This window comes from Helicoverpa armigera, chromosome 12, assembly GCF_030705265.1.
Source record: "Helicoverpa armigera isolate CAAS_96S chromosome 12, ASM3070526v1, whole genome shotgun sequence".
Taxonomy (NCBI): domain Eukaryota; kingdom Metazoa; phylum Arthropoda; class Insecta; order Lepidoptera; family Noctuidae; genus Helicoverpa; species Helicoverpa armigera.
In genome coordinates this window covers 3,101,375-3,119,819 of record NC_087131.1, presented here as the reverse complement: position 1 = coordinate 3,119,819, position 18,445 = coordinate 3,101,375, and the positions used below count along the sequence as shown (strand labels likewise).

The window sequence follows — 18,445 nt, the reverse complement described above, 5'->3', positions numbered from 1 at the left end:
GTTGTCGCGCGATGATTTTTGGGATCAAAAGGCAAGCAAACAGTAAAAATACAGATTTGAGCCTGCACTGATTGCTACTCTCGTCCCTAAGATCCGGCACCCTAGACGACCACTGCCCTGGTTCACACTCACCAAAACCGGCACTGGGAATCAGGTTGCACAGAATGCTGAGTTTTGGAAGAAAGATAGGCAATAGCTCCATGTCAATCCCTGGTACGCGGTTGCATCCGGTTAGACTGCAAGCCACCCCCAACATAGTGCGAAAATGGTAGATATGGGAGAATGACAAACACTGTTTATTGTATTGTAAGATACTTGTACTCAGCCGCGTCCGGCGTAAGACTGGAAGCCGACCTCAACATAGTTGGGAAATGATGGCCCGGGAGATGATGGTAGGTAGGTATTTTATTTAAATTCATACCGACGAATGCAACTAATCTTTAAGTTTTGCCTATCAATATATACGTCAGTACAGGATACATAAAATATAGTTTTTATATAACAACGATATCACGAGTTATTTGACCTTTTGCGATAACAGACTCCGAAATTGGGTGAAAAAACTTTATTTTACCTACTATATGTTGTAACGCGTATTAAATAAGAATATTTTGATACATTAAATGTGTTTGAGATAGCTTTGTTTCTACATAATATTGTGTGTATTTTTAGCGATAGCAAGCCAAAGTTCAAATGTAGATACTAATATTAGGAAGATGATGCAAAGTAGTGGGTAGTTCTTTTGTTTACTGAAGTAATTCCACCAGCTGTTGTTAAACTGATAATTTACTTTAATACATACCTACAGATTTTTATTCGGTTTTAAAATCAATGAATGTTTCGGACTCGGAGATCATCATCTGTCTAGCCTTTTCGTACGTACTCTCGGGGTAGCTTCCAGTAAAATCAGGTGCTACTTATTTGCATTATTTTTCACTGGAGTGACTGCCTGTCTGACCTCTTCAACACATTTACTGGGTATTAATCCTTCATTGAATTGTAGATAAACTTGATAGATACAAGTTTTGAGATTCACTGCAGATTACTAATGACAAATTAAATACATGTACCTACCTATGTAATGACACACAATATCTGAAAGCGGTATTTATTTTAAATATGATTTATTACTTGATAAAAATAATCCCTAAAAATTATGTCTGTGATACTTGCATGATTAATTTGTGTTAATCATCGTCATTCAAAAGTCCGTTTGTTAAAAAATAATGACTATTTAACTTAATATTTTTCCTCAAGCAATGGCAACCAATGTGTTTGATGCCTATTATGGAAGAAATTAAATTGTAATTAGCTCAAACAACACGGAAATTGTCTGAAGGGTTTTGTATCATGCATGACGTAAAAGTAGGTTTTCAAGTTAATCTACAGAGCAATTCAGTTCGTTTCGTGTATCACTCATTTTAAATCTATATTGCATACATATGTTGAAAATATTATTTTTATTAATTTCAAGTGTAAATTAGCTTTTTTAAATATATTACTGTTATAAAATTAATGTGTTTTTTATATGTATTTTATATTATGCATTCGAATGATGTAATAAACTATTAAGCAATAGCAGATCCTAGCTAATAATAAATTTATCTCTTGTCTTAAGAATAAACTTTAGACTTCTTTTTGTATTTATTTTAGAATATAATTTATGTATTTTCTAGCGCTGCGTAAAACCCACAGAACTAATTCGAATTTTCCTTATTCTCTCATATATATACATATGATTTTACTTATTCTCTCAATATATTTTTTTACTATTAATTACCTAATCATTTAAAAACATCGCCATTGGTATTACCTGGGCAACCTAATACTTCGTAAGACTGGTTGTCAGACTTTCATGACAGTTCAGTCAGACATGACCGTTCGATCTGCGCGGTTAAGATTAAGCCACTAGCTCTTCGACTTGAAGTTTAGTAAATAACAAAATGAGATGTTTACACTATCTAGATGTGGTTTCAAAGAATCACTTAAAACGGTGAAACAGGTTCCCAAACTAGTTTATAGTAAGTCGTCATCAAAAATTGCACCAAAAATCAAAACAAATGTGAATCATCTGTTTTTGAGTTCAAGCGATTGAGGTTTTGTTATATTTTGTCCTGCTACGTAATATATGTAGTTTGTTTCTTTTGATTCAAAATATTACGTGCTATATGGTTTTTTTAGTCAGCTGAATCCAGGTGGACTGGAAACCGACCCCAACATAGTTGGGAAAAAGGCTCGGGAGATGATGATTTTTACCTGGCTATTTGTATTTTTTTTATGATGAGTAAGATATGGGGTTGATTTCATTGAACAAATAAATAGTGATAGACAAAACATACTTATGTTATAATAAATATTAAGTTCAGTTCAGCCTTTTGAGTGAAACATAGTGTAATAGGTATAAATACATATATTTAGCATCCCTTCCATTGCACTCACAGCAGTACCTATTTGCTTTTCATTTCATAATTTTCACCTAAAAACTTGCTCGCGACAGGACCTCATGAGCGCATCCGGCCGTGCTCTCGCTGTGGCGGCAATACAATATTTGGCTGACAAAGTGTAGTCTCACTATAAGACATGTCATCGACACGAAAGAAGAAGAAGAATCTAAAAGTCCTAACTAAAATAATTACTATTTCTTAATCACATTACTTGTTACTGTAATGCTTATCTACATTATTTTTGTCCGTAAATTATATTGACAAACAATAATTATGTTTAGGTTTGTAAATAATAACAAAACACCATCTCAACGGGTACGTGACTAAATGCATGAATTACACTCATTATAAAATAATAACAAATAATATTTATTTATTGTCTATTGAATACCCAGAATCTTATCAATTGTTTAATTTATTAAGGGCCTAAAGGGACACACCAAGATGTAGACGGTTTTATGACGTTCAACAAAGTTTATTATTATTTGTCGTTTAACAGTAACGCTGAAGTGTCTAAAAGAGTGATAGGATGTATATGTACATGTCCTAGTTTAGTTTACAATATACATGCGCTAGGTCGTTTTCCAACTGCTTCACAAAAAAATAACTTACTTCGTGCTTTTAAACACAACAATTTCAAAGACTATACTTTATTCCATAATTATGGTAGGTACATACAACTTCATACGCACTTTTACTTAGTGCATTAAATAATTGAAAAAAAAATAGCTTGCTATTAAAACTCTAAAACTAATGCCAGCATGAGCGTAGATCACCCTTAAACGAAATGAGTAACACTTGTGTAATATTTGTGTTACTCATTTGTGTATTGTTGAACTGTTTTAGGTATAAACTTTAATGTAGGCGTATTTACATTAGATTTCATTCATAACAAGGAAACTGGAGTTTACTCGAGTAAGTATCGTAGCTTCTTAATGTCCGATAGGGTATGCCTTTGTCTCTTTCTAATACGCGAATATGTGATAAATATATTATCTTAACAAAGTATACCTAACAGTTTTGGTCGGTATTTCTATATTATGTGTGGACATTTGTTAATAGGAGGAAGACCCATTTCTAAAAATAAAAATAAACAATTACACTATAGAAAAAACTACCTCCCTGATCTTCAGGTTTTAATCTCTGTATATGCCCCGTATATAGTTTTATTCAAATCGGTTTTATAGTCGTCAGTGCGACGATTCATAAAATCAAAAATCAGACAAAGGATATAAGTAAGTAACTTCAAGAGCCCTTTATATGCAAGGGCAGTAACCTTTACTAAAAAATGTCCCAGCCAATTGCTAGGCAACCGACAATAGAAGTGTGTGTTTCTAAGAGGTATATCCCGTCAAATCGACTAGCGATGTTAAATGACTTGAAAGTGTTCCTCAATCTAGACTCAGTCGTAGGTTAAATACTGACTGCAATTATTCTATTCAGTTCGTTCACTGGTCAATTGTCGTCCAATTGGCATTTATTAATTCGCATTCCATACCGTCATTGTCATTTTTAGGGTTCCGCAACGTTTACTCTGGTTTCTTGTTGTCATCATCACATTCTTCCACACTTATCTCAGTTTTCATTGGTCGGCGCGGAATATCATCTTCTTCGTTATCTTGTCTCAGGTCATCTCATTATTGAAATCTAGTCATATCGTCTCACGGCCTAGTTTCCTTAGTGATCCTTAATTAGTCGATTTACGTTCATGCTCAAAACAATACAGCATCATTTTCATTCCTCACCTGGGCACAATTTCAGAGTCTTATCTGATACAGATCATTAGCATCAATGATTGGTGAGGCGGCTGCAGGATTGTTAGAAAAGAGTGATTGCGGCTCTCGAAGACGAAAGAAAGGACGCTAAGTAAATGAAAATAAATTTCTGTTATTACTTCAGCCTTTTCTGTGAATTTACAATGCTTAAAAACCATTGCCAAATCAGGATTTTAACCTAATCGAACAAACAATGCCTTATGAAAGCACGTGGGCATTTTTATCACATATGCTATTAAAGATTTTAAATAAATGTAAATATACTTAGAATTAAATATCGAGGTCACATTGAGTAAAACATTCTTATCAATAAGTTTGTCTGGTCTGTTGATAACCTGTTCCATCCAGCCGGGGTATGATCGAGTGACAATCAACAGTCTTACCAATCATCTATGTAGATAATATAAAAATGTGCAGAAGCTAACAGACGTATACACGAATGAAAAAGGTTTAATTTGTCTCTAAAACGTCTGTACAGATTTTGAAATGGCGATTCACTGGTTATATGGTATAAGGAGTCAACTACCCTGTCTGAAATGTTTATTTACGGAATAGTAAAGAGTAAAAATAAACAAACAGAATAATAATTGTAAAAATTCTTGCTTGTCAAAGGCGGAGAACGCCACGGGGCAAACCTGATAAACGATATCAATTGAAAGCCAATATACTTCATTGAAAAGATTTATTGAACTCAATTTCGAAATAAAGACTGTATGAACTCAAATGAAATATGAATGAGTTATTTTGTGTGTTTCATTCTGAACGATAAGTGAAAATAATGAACGCAAGATAAACGTGAATAAATTGAACGCATTTGTACAGATTTTTCCTTATAAAAGTTTGTTTTTCGTGTGCAGAGTAAATATGTGAACTATTTGATACGCTTTTAGGTAAACAAATGGTACATTTCACTCTCTATTAAAACTGTTTGGTAGTCATTTGTTTATTTGGACCAGTTGCTTCACATTTTGTTCTCTTGCGAATTACCTCTTTTAGATAAATCCATGGTGATTGGTCTAAACTGTTTTAAGGTTTCAAGCATTTTGCTTAAACAAAGCACCCCTAACTCTTTTATTGTCTGTATTTCCACTTGTTGCAAGATAAATAGCAGAAAACTAAAACGGCTAGCTTCTAACATTAGGAGCGCGAAGGACTTCAATAAATATACATTTGTTTCAAAAAGAGCTAAAATATATCTTCATTTTTGCCTGAAGATTTGTCGTCTATCTTCAAATATATATTATAAACGTTGGCAAGAAATTCTTGATGTAGTTGAACTAATAAGTGCTAAGTATTAGGAATTAATGACTGTCTTTTAGTCTTTGCTAAATGGACGGGAAAGGTGAATGACCTCAACATCGTCTAGCATTGAATTCTGAATTGCATCCATATAAATCTTTGTGATTTCAGCAAAAAGCCATTCATTGCAGAAAATAGGGCTCCTGAAATTCCTATTAAAACTGGTTATATCTAGCAGTTTTCGGATATCACAGCCAGAGAAATTGAGTCCACGTCTATGCTAATATTATTAATCTGAAGAGCTTTTTCATTAAACTGTAGGTATTCGTTGGTCTCAGGAACTAGTCGTCTGATTTGAAATATTCTTTATCCTGTTGCACGAAGTGATTCTCGTAATGCTGAAATAATGAAACCTAGCTTTAAATAGTTATATGTGTTTATAGTGGTTTAAGTCTGTGATAAGTCAGGATATAATACTGTTTTAAATTAACTCTTATTATAATCCTATCGCCGCCCAAAACACTTCGACCATCGTCAGTCATCATCAGTCATCGTCATCACTATGATCAAACATGGTGAACAAATTACCTTCCTTCCACCATATGAAGCATAAATCCATAGTAGATATAAAACCACGCAAATCTTGACATTGGCCTTACAATGTGTGCCTCGACACGTAAGGTCATTTTTTATGTCGTGTTCGACTGCCAATTTTGGTCTTAAGACATACATTTATCGACTACTAAATACTTTGATAAACGTATTGAAGAAGGAAAGAGTTATGTATGATAAAGTGTGAGATGGGATAAGTAATTCGTTTTGTTCTTAAAGTCGACCTTTTGTGACAGATTTTTGTAAACCTTAGCCTTAGGGGGTCCTTAACTGAACCGCGTATTTTCTTACTTAGAAAATTGGAAAATAGTTATAATTTTAAGTAGGTAAATAGGATAGCAAAAAAAATTTTTTTTTTACTTATTTTGCCAAAAAAAAAATTGGTAATTATTTTGAGATTTGCACATTTTTGTTTGAGACCATCTGAGCGTCCACATCAGACTATCTTGATTGCATTAAAACAGTTATTTATAAGTTATTAATTTATGCAAGTTCACAGGAAACCCCAAAGAAACCTAATTTCAACAAATAAATAATTGCATGCAGTATAGTTATTGGCGGTCAATGAACTCAAACAACTTTCTAGAGGTCACTTGTTGAGTTTAAATACCTCGTTGATATTATATTCAAAGGAATAATTACTACATATTGCAAATGAAATGTTACATTCATGTCCAATGTGATTTATAGGTTTGCCGTGAAAATAGCGTTGAGAGGATTGAAAATGATTTTCGACTCTTAAGACTATTTAAGTGAGTCCTTTTGACTCGAATTATCCGTTTACTTTATCATGTGAGATTCTGCATGTATTTGATTAATAGTTATGACTTATACTCGTATTTCTTTAACTACATGAATGTATTTATTTTTTATTGTTTCATGTCATTAGATAATCACTGGTCAACAAATTATTATTATTTTTTTGGTGCAAAGGTGAAAGGTTACGCGTTTTTGGTACTTTAGGAGGGGTATATCTCTAAATCCCTACGTGCTAGTGCAACTTTATGTTTTGGACTTCGATTACGTATCAAATAATCTATAAGAAATTATATATTTCATCTTTGCACCAAAAATGCTGTTGACCAGTGTAATTTAATTGTAGGTTTCATGCTTTTCATACTATTAGTTCAAGTGTACTCAATATGCCTTGAAATAAAAATAATTAAATGTGAAGCGGATTTCAGAGAAGGGTCGAGGCGAAGCAAGATTTAAAAATTATAAAATATCTTGAACTTTGATAAACTTATCATTAATTTTTAAAACCTTTGAACTCGAATATTTATTTTTGTACCTCAATGTACTCCCTTGATCTAATTTTCTAATCAGTTTAGAAATAGACAAATGTAGTGTAACTATATGGACTTATCAATATCATTCATTGTACAAATGATACATAGTTGACCTCAATATTCATATCGTATGTAATAATTATTGTACTATTCATAATAAATAATCTATTGAGAGACAATAGGCTTCCCTAGACATCTTTATATCTACAGAACTATAATTAACTTTTCTGAAAAAAATATGATTTATCTTTTTAACTGCCGGGATTAATTCTAATTAGTACTAATTATATTATAATAACGAGTTTTATCTGATTTGTATTCAATTCCTAGTTCACCTAGTAATTATAATGTCACGGAATGTCAAGTTTATTAATGTAAGTCACGTCTAAGTTATGCCCCTTATTATGAAACATGGACATATAGTAATGATTTAAAGACGATTGCATGATTCTGATAAGCAATGATGACCGATAACTTTTGCTTGTAAGGAAATAAAGGGTAATGATTTCCATTTTAAAAATAACTCTGGGACCTATTTCTTAAAACTAGTCAAATTGCTCGTCAGTTATCAGGTAAGTTCTCAAGTTATTAAATGATTATTATGATAGTCATACTTGTCATTTTGAATGTAATAATGACCACTTATATTGCAGGTGGCAGGCAGGTGCAGTTGAGATTTCTGTAACTCAGTACAACAAATGCTATTTTTCCTTTAAAAATTTACAGCTGCACCAAGAATTCGGTACTACTATACCGCTAAATGCATCTCATGTTTTTTTTTTATTAATCAAGTTTCCTTAAAACTCCAGAATACCGTTTCTTTGTGGGTATGGGGCACACTTTTTGTCACTGAGCGTTACGGTTTTACGAATTACCGAGAAAGAAATTCTTAACTAACTAGGGTCTTTTTTTATGAATTTTTTTAATGAAATTTTCTGATTCTTTCTTTGCACAAATTTTTACTCAATATGGAACTGAATTAAATACAATGTAGGTACTGTTATTATTACATGTTCTATTTCTTTATTCCAAACCGATATAAAACAAGGTGGTCTAGTCAAGGGTATCATAACACATAAGTATTATCGCACAGATTATAAAGTGCGGTCAAGGCGTTGTCCATAGACTATAACTAGTTAAGGGCTTCGTTATTTATTACCTTTGTCAAGTTACTAAGTGTACCATCTGGTGTTCTATTTATATCTTGGGTCAAGAGCAGAATTTTATATATGCATAGTGGGGCTATATAAATAGACATTACGGATACTTGTTGCTAAGTGCAGTCATTTATAGGTAATGCTAATACATCATCTCCCGAGACTTTTCCCTACAGCTAAGTACCAGTGCTTTACAAGGATCGACTGCCTATCTGACCTCCTCAACCCAGTTACCCGGGCAACCCAATACCCCTTGGATGAGGATGAAGACTGGTGTCAGACTTATTGGCTCCTGACTTCCCGTAACGACTGCCAAAGACGAACATAGCTGGGACCAACAGTTTAACGAATCACAGTTTAATGCTAATATGCAAGAGGTTCTTTAACGAGGGATTTTAGTTTTTGATTTTTAATAGAATTTTCTGAAAATCTTTGCTGGATTGCTAGATTACGTTATTTTGATATAAGTGTAGCGTATTTTTACATTAGTGCATAAAGATAATCTGATTCATGTTTTAAAGGTTTGTTTAAACATTTGTTTATTATTTGATAGTTTCAAATTAACTACGTATGTTCAATGTTCCCGTAAAATATGATGTAATCTATTCTTAACTATAATAATTTTCACGTTATAAATAGTAAATACTGGGTCACGTTTTTAGATATAAACAGTACCCGCAGCTGAAACGAGCCATATTAATTACAAACAACAAGAATTATTACACGGAGATAAGGATAATAATAATATTATGTGCATTCCAAGTATTTTTATAACGCTTGTGAAACATTTATAATTAGTAGCCTAGGAAGAGCTCGTACATAGATTATGTAACCAAATGGAGCAATTTTATTTTTCAGATAAAGTCGTAAAATCTACGTAATAATAAGGAGACTAAACTTTTGGTTGCTTTTTGAGTAAATGTTTCGCGCACTCGAATTCATACCAAATCACACTGACTGAAAGCATCTAAAGACCTATTGTGAATACTTGCTAAAATGTAGCACGTTTTCATAGCGTATTCTCAATTTATTTGAATTCCTTAGCAATACAATTTAATACAACTCTCTCAATTTAATATCATTCTCTCAAACAAAGTCACATAATTCTGCATATCAAACCACCTTGAACGAAACCGCCCACAGTTCATCTCAAATATAGTAATTCATTGTGTTTCGTGGAACAAAACAGATACGTTTCCGTAAAGTGCACGCTTTAAAACACGTGTTTTCTAATAGATGTTTAATAGAACATGCTGGTACACGTGTTTTGTGTGTCATTAAATAGAATTTATCTATGACGTCATTAGTGTAACACGTCAATTAGTAGCGCAACGTTGGACTGGGGAAAGGTCGGGAGAATTCTAGTTTTTACTAGTTTGAGGTGTACCTAAGGTTATGTAATTAATCTATGTTAGCCTTAGCTTCTATCTAGGTAAGAATAAATTCTAAGTTTATGTTGAACACCATTGGTTAATGGTGAAAGAACATACCTCAAGAAAATCTTAGAAAAATGTTTATTGATAATTAAACAATCTAATTATGTTCTCCATAGATCAATTCAACAAAGGAAGATTACTTTAGACAGAGGTTTTGTATCTTCATAATGAACATGAATATCTATTGTTAATATTTTTTCTTTATAACTGTTGCCGGTCTGTTCCCTGAACGAACACACGCATTTTTCTAAGAATTACAGTATTTGATTATTGAGATGAGTATACTGTATTATTAGATATTTTTTAGTAAGTTGTGTCCTGTAATATAAGGTTTTTAAGTATCATTGTTTGCCATTCAGGTTTAAAAACCTAACTCGGTCATCCATCTTAACTTTCAAAAAGAAATATGTAGTGCTAATAGATAGTTACTAGAAATTAACGACTGAACTTTCTTTTTCTGTTAATTAAGAATTTATCTCAGTCAAGATTAAAGTTTGTAGGGTATCGCGTCATCAATCATTTGCTAACAAATTGATTGATTACGTTCAATGACGTCAATATATCACGTCTGGCTAATTATTATTATATTTAATTATTACAGTCGTTTTCAGCTTTTTATTAGCTCAGACATTAGGTTTTTATTCTAGCTTAAGAGAAAATAGATTTTTTATTTAAAAAAAGTTCATTACAAACAATGTTGATAATTTGTGCTAAGAGCTGCAATTACTAATTAGGTAATTGACAACTTTATTAAAAGGTATATGCAGAAGATAATGGTTATATTAAAATGATAGAAAATTTTTGTCTTTGTTTTTTGTTTAACATAAATAAGGCAGGAAAAATGTAATATTTAAAAAATACGAAATATCTATCATCATTGATGTATATTGTGCACCTTATTCGATACGTTAGTAGATTAGTTAAAAAATATAGCATAAATAAGTCCAAAGGCGAGGGTGTGTGCGACAAATGTAAACATCCGTATATGCAATTATTTGTTATTGATAGACGATTATTAATGTTCTATCTTAATATTTTAACGTTTATTTTCCAGTTTGCATTGTACTCATTACAATTTCTGGATCAATATTAAAAGTGTGTTTTATACGTTGACAATGGAAATATTTTCATTGTGTAAAAACACGATCTCAATCTGGAGGAATCTTCCTTAATTTAACTTATTTTAAGAATACACAATTCGGTTTTTTTTTCTTTCCAAAATTATTTAATTTCGCAAAATTATTTTTTTACTACAAAATAATATTACACAGATCGGAAACTGTACTTTCTTCTTATTAACATTACTCTTATTACGAAACTAAACAAATACTTACTGGGAATTGTAACTCCCCTTTCCTATATCTGCATTTATCCTCCTTACTCAAGTACCTACAATAAATTGCATCACATTTATCTGCGTAAATAATACAAACAATATTCACCTATTAATAATGAACCTCATGTTTACAGTACAAAGATAGAATTATTATCAGTTCTTACCATGGAGAAAAAAATGACTAGCGAAGATGTCATAATGCAAAATCTCCAGAGGGTTACAGTGCTGTTACAGTGTAACAGCCTTTTTTTATCGTCCCACTGCTGGGCACAGGCCTCCTCTCACACGGAAAAGGATTGAGCATTAATCACCACGCTTGCTCAATGCGGGCTGGTGATTTCAGACTATATAATCCAGGTTTCCTCAAGATGTTTTGCTGGAAAAAGTGATGCACCAAAATGCGAGTGTTCGGGGAACTAGGATCTTTACTGTCTCCGCCCTTAAATGCATTCTATGGAACCTAACCATTGTTTTCAAAATAAAATCACCAATCAATCAAGACCAATCTTAAATTGATTTTGATATAATAACGATTCCGAACGCTTCGGTAGTTCTAGTAACTCTTCACGCTCACTTAACCTACAAGAAGGCGCCTGACCTACCTTTATGGCATCTCTGCTATGTTTCTTTCCTCCGTGGTGTAAGTAATACATATAATATTCACCTATTAATAATGAACCTTATGTTTACGGTACAAAGATAGAATTGTTATCAGTCTTTACGTATTTTATTATTATTAAAAGAGCTTAAGTTACAATGTTCCTGTATGTCCATACGTCTGATGTTTAATGAGACTGAAATAATGCATAAAGTCACATAGCTGACCTTTAGTGGTTTATCTAGAGCAAAGTTAGTCCAGTGTATCGTCATTTTCTAAATTATAGGTAACAGATTCCTTAGTTATAAATACATGGGTATTTAAAGCTACATTCTGTCCCAAATTAGCCATAGAAAATCCAAATATGATCATATGGTCGTTCGTATTGGACAGCCGTAATAATAAGCGAAAACACTACTGCCAAAACTTGATAACTTGTGAGATACGAAGTAGCCATAAAAAGCATAGCCTGGATTGCGTTTAGAATACCGGGCACTTATTATATTATCTTGGAATTTGTATTTTCGACAGTTAAATTATATTTTATAAGTTCAAATGTATTATGTATCTCTAGTTAATCCCCTGGGTATTTGCTTACAATATTCAGATGTAATCTTTAATCATGCACCCGGGGCAATTTAGACTGATAAGTTGCAATGATTCATTTACGGCATATAATCTGAACGTCATGAGATAAAACTTACATACCGTTATATGCCTAACACTTCAGAGGGAATAACTGAATTTATCCTTAGAAAATGTTGTAAATTCCCAAAGATAAAGGTTTTTACCCTGTAATTGTTGAAAACTAATATATAAGGAACATCATTGCTAATAATTATTGTATTCACATCCCGGATAGCAGTGAGAAAGTTACTTGAAATTTGAGTCCTGACATTTTGAAATTGTATTTTTCGAAATGAGGTCAATCCTGTTCGTAATTTTGATTGTTAAGTTAACAGTAGAAGCTAAAGGTGAGTTTCTATATAAATAATTACGTTGATGGTTTTCCTTTGAAAGTTTTGGTGAAAGAAAAGTATTTTTCTTGAGAAAATCCTTTCTGTTTTTGTTTTTAAGAGAGTGATTTTTATTGTTTTGTTTTTGTTAATTTAGAGATTTTAATTGTCTTAATAGTCTTAAAAAGGTTTTAACTTACATGTGTAGGTTATGAAAAGGCTTTTCTATTATTATGACTTTATATTTTCCTTTTAGTTTTGTGTACGTCATTGTGTCTATTGTTTGAACACAAAAAATAATTTTGGTTCTAAATAGCATGTTTGTACCTACCACTCGAGTTCATAAATGTCATGAAAATATATTTAAGTGAATAAAAATATAGTAATAAACTGTTCAGTAGTAAATTAGACTTTCTCTGTATTTTTTCATATTTGATGTGTTTAGTTAAAATAAGTGACTTTTATTGGCACTGAAATGCCAATAAAGTGTTAGTAAATATAAGATTTGAAGAATTATTTACTATGAAAACAAATTGACAGTCACAGTTGCAATAATCTTACATATTAAACTAATGTTTGATTGATTAATTATTAATTACGTTTAGCACGTATCGTTAAACGTAATTAATTATAGAAAATACGTAAACTTCTTGAAGTGCCATTCAACGCCTAACAAGTTCTTGTAGGTAATGCTAATAATGATGATGATTGACTATCAATGGCAAATCAATTGAAACATGATGCAACAAAATATAAAATTACAATATAAACGGGATTTTATGGTAATGCTTATATTTAGGTAGGCTATCAACAGTGTCTGATGAAAAATTAAGTGAAATTGTTACATGATTACTCCTATGATCCTTTACTGCAAGTCTCCTACAAGCGGTCAATCAATTGTTTTACGATTAGAGATTGAATTTTAACATGAGCTCCATATAATATATGACAAACACTCTTAGATATTGGAAAACAACCGATGTCGATTATAGAAATTCATCGTAGGAAACACCTGCTTAACTTTTTTTTTATATAACCGATGAAGTTAACTGTATTATAGAGAAAGCTACATAAGAAGCTATATAATAACCATGTCTTATACCTCTTTCAGATGGCAACTGTGGAGTTATCCCCATCACCGAATGGGGCGGTTCTCCCCTCCTCCGAGAAGAAACCCTGGCGAACCCAGTGGACATCGTGGTGATACAGCATACTGTCGTACCCGAATGTATGAGTGATGAAGACTGTGAGAAGGCAGCCAATGGCATCAGGAGTTACCATATTAATACGCGTGGATTTACTGATATTGGACAATCGTAAGTAATTTACGGTTTTATGTAAACTTGCCTACTACGTACTAGAAACCGAGAGCGGTTTCACCCGAGTTACATGAGAACAAGTCCGCAGCTCTGGATAAAAAGTAGTCTTCCTCGATAAATGGAGCAAAACACACCTCTGAAAGAAACTGAAAGAATTTTTCAAACAGGCCTATTATTTGCTGAGATTAGCGCGCTTAATTAAATAAACTCTTCAGGTTTATAAAGACATTTTAATCTACAAATATTGTTTTCTTTAACGAGTTTTTCGAGTTCAACTGAACTGACCACCGTCACAGTCGTTTCAATTTCCCAAATCAATCATCAAAAGCTGTTACGTCATTAATTACAATCTATACTAATATTATAAAGCTGAAGAGTTTGTTTGTTTGTTTGAACGCGCTAATCTCAGGAACTACTGGTCCGATTTGAAAAATTCTTTCAGTGTTAGATAGCCCATTTATCGAGGAAGGCTATAGGCTACTTTTTATCCGGGTTCGTGCAGAGGTTTCCACGGGATGCGGGTAAAACCGCTGGCAGAAGCTGGTACCTAATCACAAGAACGGGGTCAAAAACCTTTATCAGTATTTTACAAGTGTGATTTATATTCGGCTAAGATTACAAAGTAAGTAGGTACTAAAATAAGAGCTCCCGCACAATGTAAACTTTTACTCGACCGATAGTTTGGAAGGGCGCATTTATGCATGGAGATGAATGGTAGTAAAGTCAGGTACCGATCTTGTATCAGACCAGCTCAAAAGATCGATTTAATTTACGATTACATAACTTCTAAACTGTTACAGTGATTCTAAATAATCTATCTATATTAGTTGTTTTACATACTAAAGATAAGACAGCAATTATTTGAATTGTCATAATTCAAAAAGCAAAGTATTTTTCAAGCCTTTTTCAAGCAAATTAACATATAGACAGAATATTGATTACGGTCGTTAGCCAAACACCGGACTTACTATAATTGGTCAACAGTTTAGTCTGCAATGTGCGAAGACTCTTAGTCCAGTTCTATTTCATGATTTCCCTAAAGACTTACTGTTCTTTGTTTGATAGTTTTGTTCTTACCCTCAGGTTTCTAATTGGTGGTAATGGGAGGGTGTATGAAGGAGCTGGTTGGCATCATGTTGGCGCACATACTTTGGGGTATAATAGAAGAGCTGTTGGTATATCGTTCATTGGAGACTTTAGAAGTGAGTTTCTTTTGTTTTTTTTTATTCGTTTGTAAAATGGAAGTAAAGAGTTGTTTTGTTTACGTTGAACTGTTTTGATAAAGTTTTTCCTTTGCATTTTGTTTTACGATTATAGCGCTACAAATAATCTTTAACACAGATTTATATTATTGAACGCAGTAAATGCACATTTAACAATATAAGATATGGTCCTTTACTGACTGTAATTAAAATAGAAGATATTTAATGATTTTTTAGCAACATTACATGTATTATGGACATAAAAGTTATAAATTCTCATACCTACTTTGTTTTTAAGTGCAAACCCTCCAGAGAAAACAAAAAAAAAAAATCTCCAAAGAAAATATTGTTCTGCCTAAAATTATAACAACATCCTTTTCTTTCACAGCAAAAATACCATCACCTCTCGCCCTAAAAGCCCTTAGAAGCCTGCTAGCCTGTGGAGTCCAGAACAAATACTTGGCTGAAGACTATTACCTAGTAGGCCATAGGCAGCTATCCCAAACCGACAGTCCTGGAGAGATGCTGCAAAAACACGTGGAAATGTGGCCTCATTGGTTGGATCATGCTAAAGAGGTCTTGAACTAAGGAGAATAAGATCCAGACATCATCTACGCGGAACGGAGAGAAGCTTTAGTTTAACATAATGACTCAAAAGTGGAGCGGAGCGGAGTCTTTAAACAACCAATGGAATTTCTCCGTTCAGAGATGCTATTGGGTGGGCGGAGATGAGAAGTTTGAATAGCAAAATTCTATTGGTTGTTTTAAAAAAAATCCGTTCCGCTGCACTTTAGTGGGGTCAGAATAGAATGTTCTATAAACATGAAACGATTCGTTTTGCTTAGGCGGTAACTGTTAACGAATACCTTAAAAACACACTGTTACGTTCGTACGTCGTTCTTTATAATCTACCTATTGTTTAGCTCACTTAAGATGAGGGGATAATGTAAACATTCTTGATAAATAAAGCTTGTGTCATGAAACTGCCATCCGCAAGTAAAACGCATCGTTTCTTTATAGGTATAGAAAATTAAGCTCAGCTTTCGTATTTAATGATTTGACCTTTGATCAGACTGCATTTTTTTCGTGTCTTTCTGTAACTGTACCTACTTACAAAAATTTGTTTACTAGTGTATTGGAAGTTTCCACTTCTATGACGGTATTTTTGCACGTGTCTGCAGTCTGAAGGTCAACTATTTGGTGTGCTCATTAAAGGTTAAAAGTCCAAAGATCTAATTAATTGGAGTTTGTAGCGAAATTCAAGTTTTTTTTCTTTCTGTTGTATTGGATACCCTCCTTTATTTATTATTTGCTTATGTATTTTTCCGCCATTCTATTATTAGATACGTTTGCGGTTTTGATAGTTATTCATTTTAATTATGTTTAGTACAAAAATAGAAATCGGAAGAGGTTGGTGCTCTATAATTTATCAATACTTTTTGCACGCCACTCTGTTAATAAATAAGTAAGTTAGAACGTACGAAGTAATCTTGTGGAAGTTCTATCAGTTTCGTGATCAGAAAGTTATAAATAATTACTGTTATCTTATTACTAATTTTATAAGCTGAAGAGTCTGCTTTGAGTTTTGAGGAATTACTAGGTTGATTTAAAAAAATATTTCTGTGTTGAATAATACATTAATCGAGGGAGGCTATAGGCTACTTTTTATCAATTAATGCTTTGTTTCTATGCATAAGTTTTAATATAATACACAGATGACGTCACTAGCTAAATTAAGATAATATTCAATATGAAGCACTCCAGAGTAATTTAGATTATGAAGTTTGTACATAAAGTATTAGTTATTTTTGTATCGCGAGATCTATTAATCTTTGCTAATTAAGTTAGTTTTGAATTATTGTTTTAGTAAAGCTGTTAAGTTTGTAATTTGTTTAAGTTATTTCAGAAGCTGGTAGAAGTATTAAGATTAAGTAAGGATAATTTATACTTAAATAAATATAAATATTATTAAAATTTACCCTTTTTATTTTCACCTTAGATATTTAAACTCTTGCATTGTGATTTAATGCTTTCATCTGATTAAAATCCAGATTCGAAGTTGATTACTAGTGAATTCGCAAAAATCAAATTGTAGAAAAAAAAAACACTACTACGCATACTCGAAGTACCAAATAGCTTAAATCAAAGAGGCAAAGTAATTAGACGAGCCCTGTAAAGGCGAGATTTTACCGGTGTTGGGTACTGTGACGCTCACAATAATTGTTTTTACTGGTCTACTCGTTCAAGCAAACTTTCTTTTAATTCTTTAGATTTCTTTCTTTCTTAGTAACATATTTCAGTGTGCTCAGCAGTGGACTCACGCCGACGCTTTCAAATAGTAAAATCTCGCCAAAAAGTGACTGAAAAACGCAATACCAGTGTTTATTGTCGATTGCTAGTATATTACTTTATAACATTGAAAATAACCAATAGATCACAGCTTTTATTGCAACAAATGACGTGATCATAATCAGGCGTGTAATAAGATAAAATGATGACGCATATTGCGATAGGCCTTTGTGTAGATGGCAATAAGATGCGTCGTTTGAAAACCATTGAAGAAAAACAATATTGTTTGTTCTTGCAGTTAAATGACAATAAGAATACGAACGTCATACGAATGTAATGTAAAAACAAAATTATGAAAGGGTGTAAGGTCAGCTATTCTCATGGGTTCTTACGTATGTGATGTGATATGCAATTATTGTTTAATAACGTAAACATATAAAGCTGAAGTTTGTTTGTTTGTGGTTGCAATGGTGTTTTCTTTTTGGGAAATCATCAAATGACCCCGCTGTGAGTGACTAAAACTCACCATATTCGCCCTTAAGCTCTGTATGTACCAGGGCCGCGGTAACTCTTTCGAACAATCCCGAATTTCGAACAAAGCCCTGGGTGGCCCCTTTGGGGTGATCTGACTCTACACGGGCCTGTGGTATCTGATTCACAATTATTAATTTTCCGAAGTAACTCCACAATATACATAACTAGCCGTTTTCCCGCGGTTTCACCCGCGTCCCGTGGGAGCTACTGCCCGCACCGAGATAAAATATAGCCTATGTTACTCGCAGATAATATAGCT

General features: G+C 32.8%; 1 protein-coding gene across 1 annotated transcript; it reads left to right on the top strand.

The window, feature by feature from the left end:
• Positions 1-12,714: 12,714 nt before the first annotated feature.
• On the top strand, positions 12,715-17,337 carry LOC110378142 (peptidoglycan recognition protein). The gene is made up of 4 exons (XM_021337277.3): positions 12,715-12,860; positions 13,954-14,158; positions 15,245-15,363; positions 15,752-17,337. The coding sequence occupies exons 1-4, from the start codon at positions 12,806-12,808 to the stop codon at positions 15,949-15,951; spliced, it is 579 nt and encodes a 192-aa protein (XP_021192952.3). The 5' UTR covers positions 12,715-12,805; the 3' UTR covers positions 15,952-17,337.
• Positions 17,338-18,445: the final 1,108 nt, after the last annotated feature.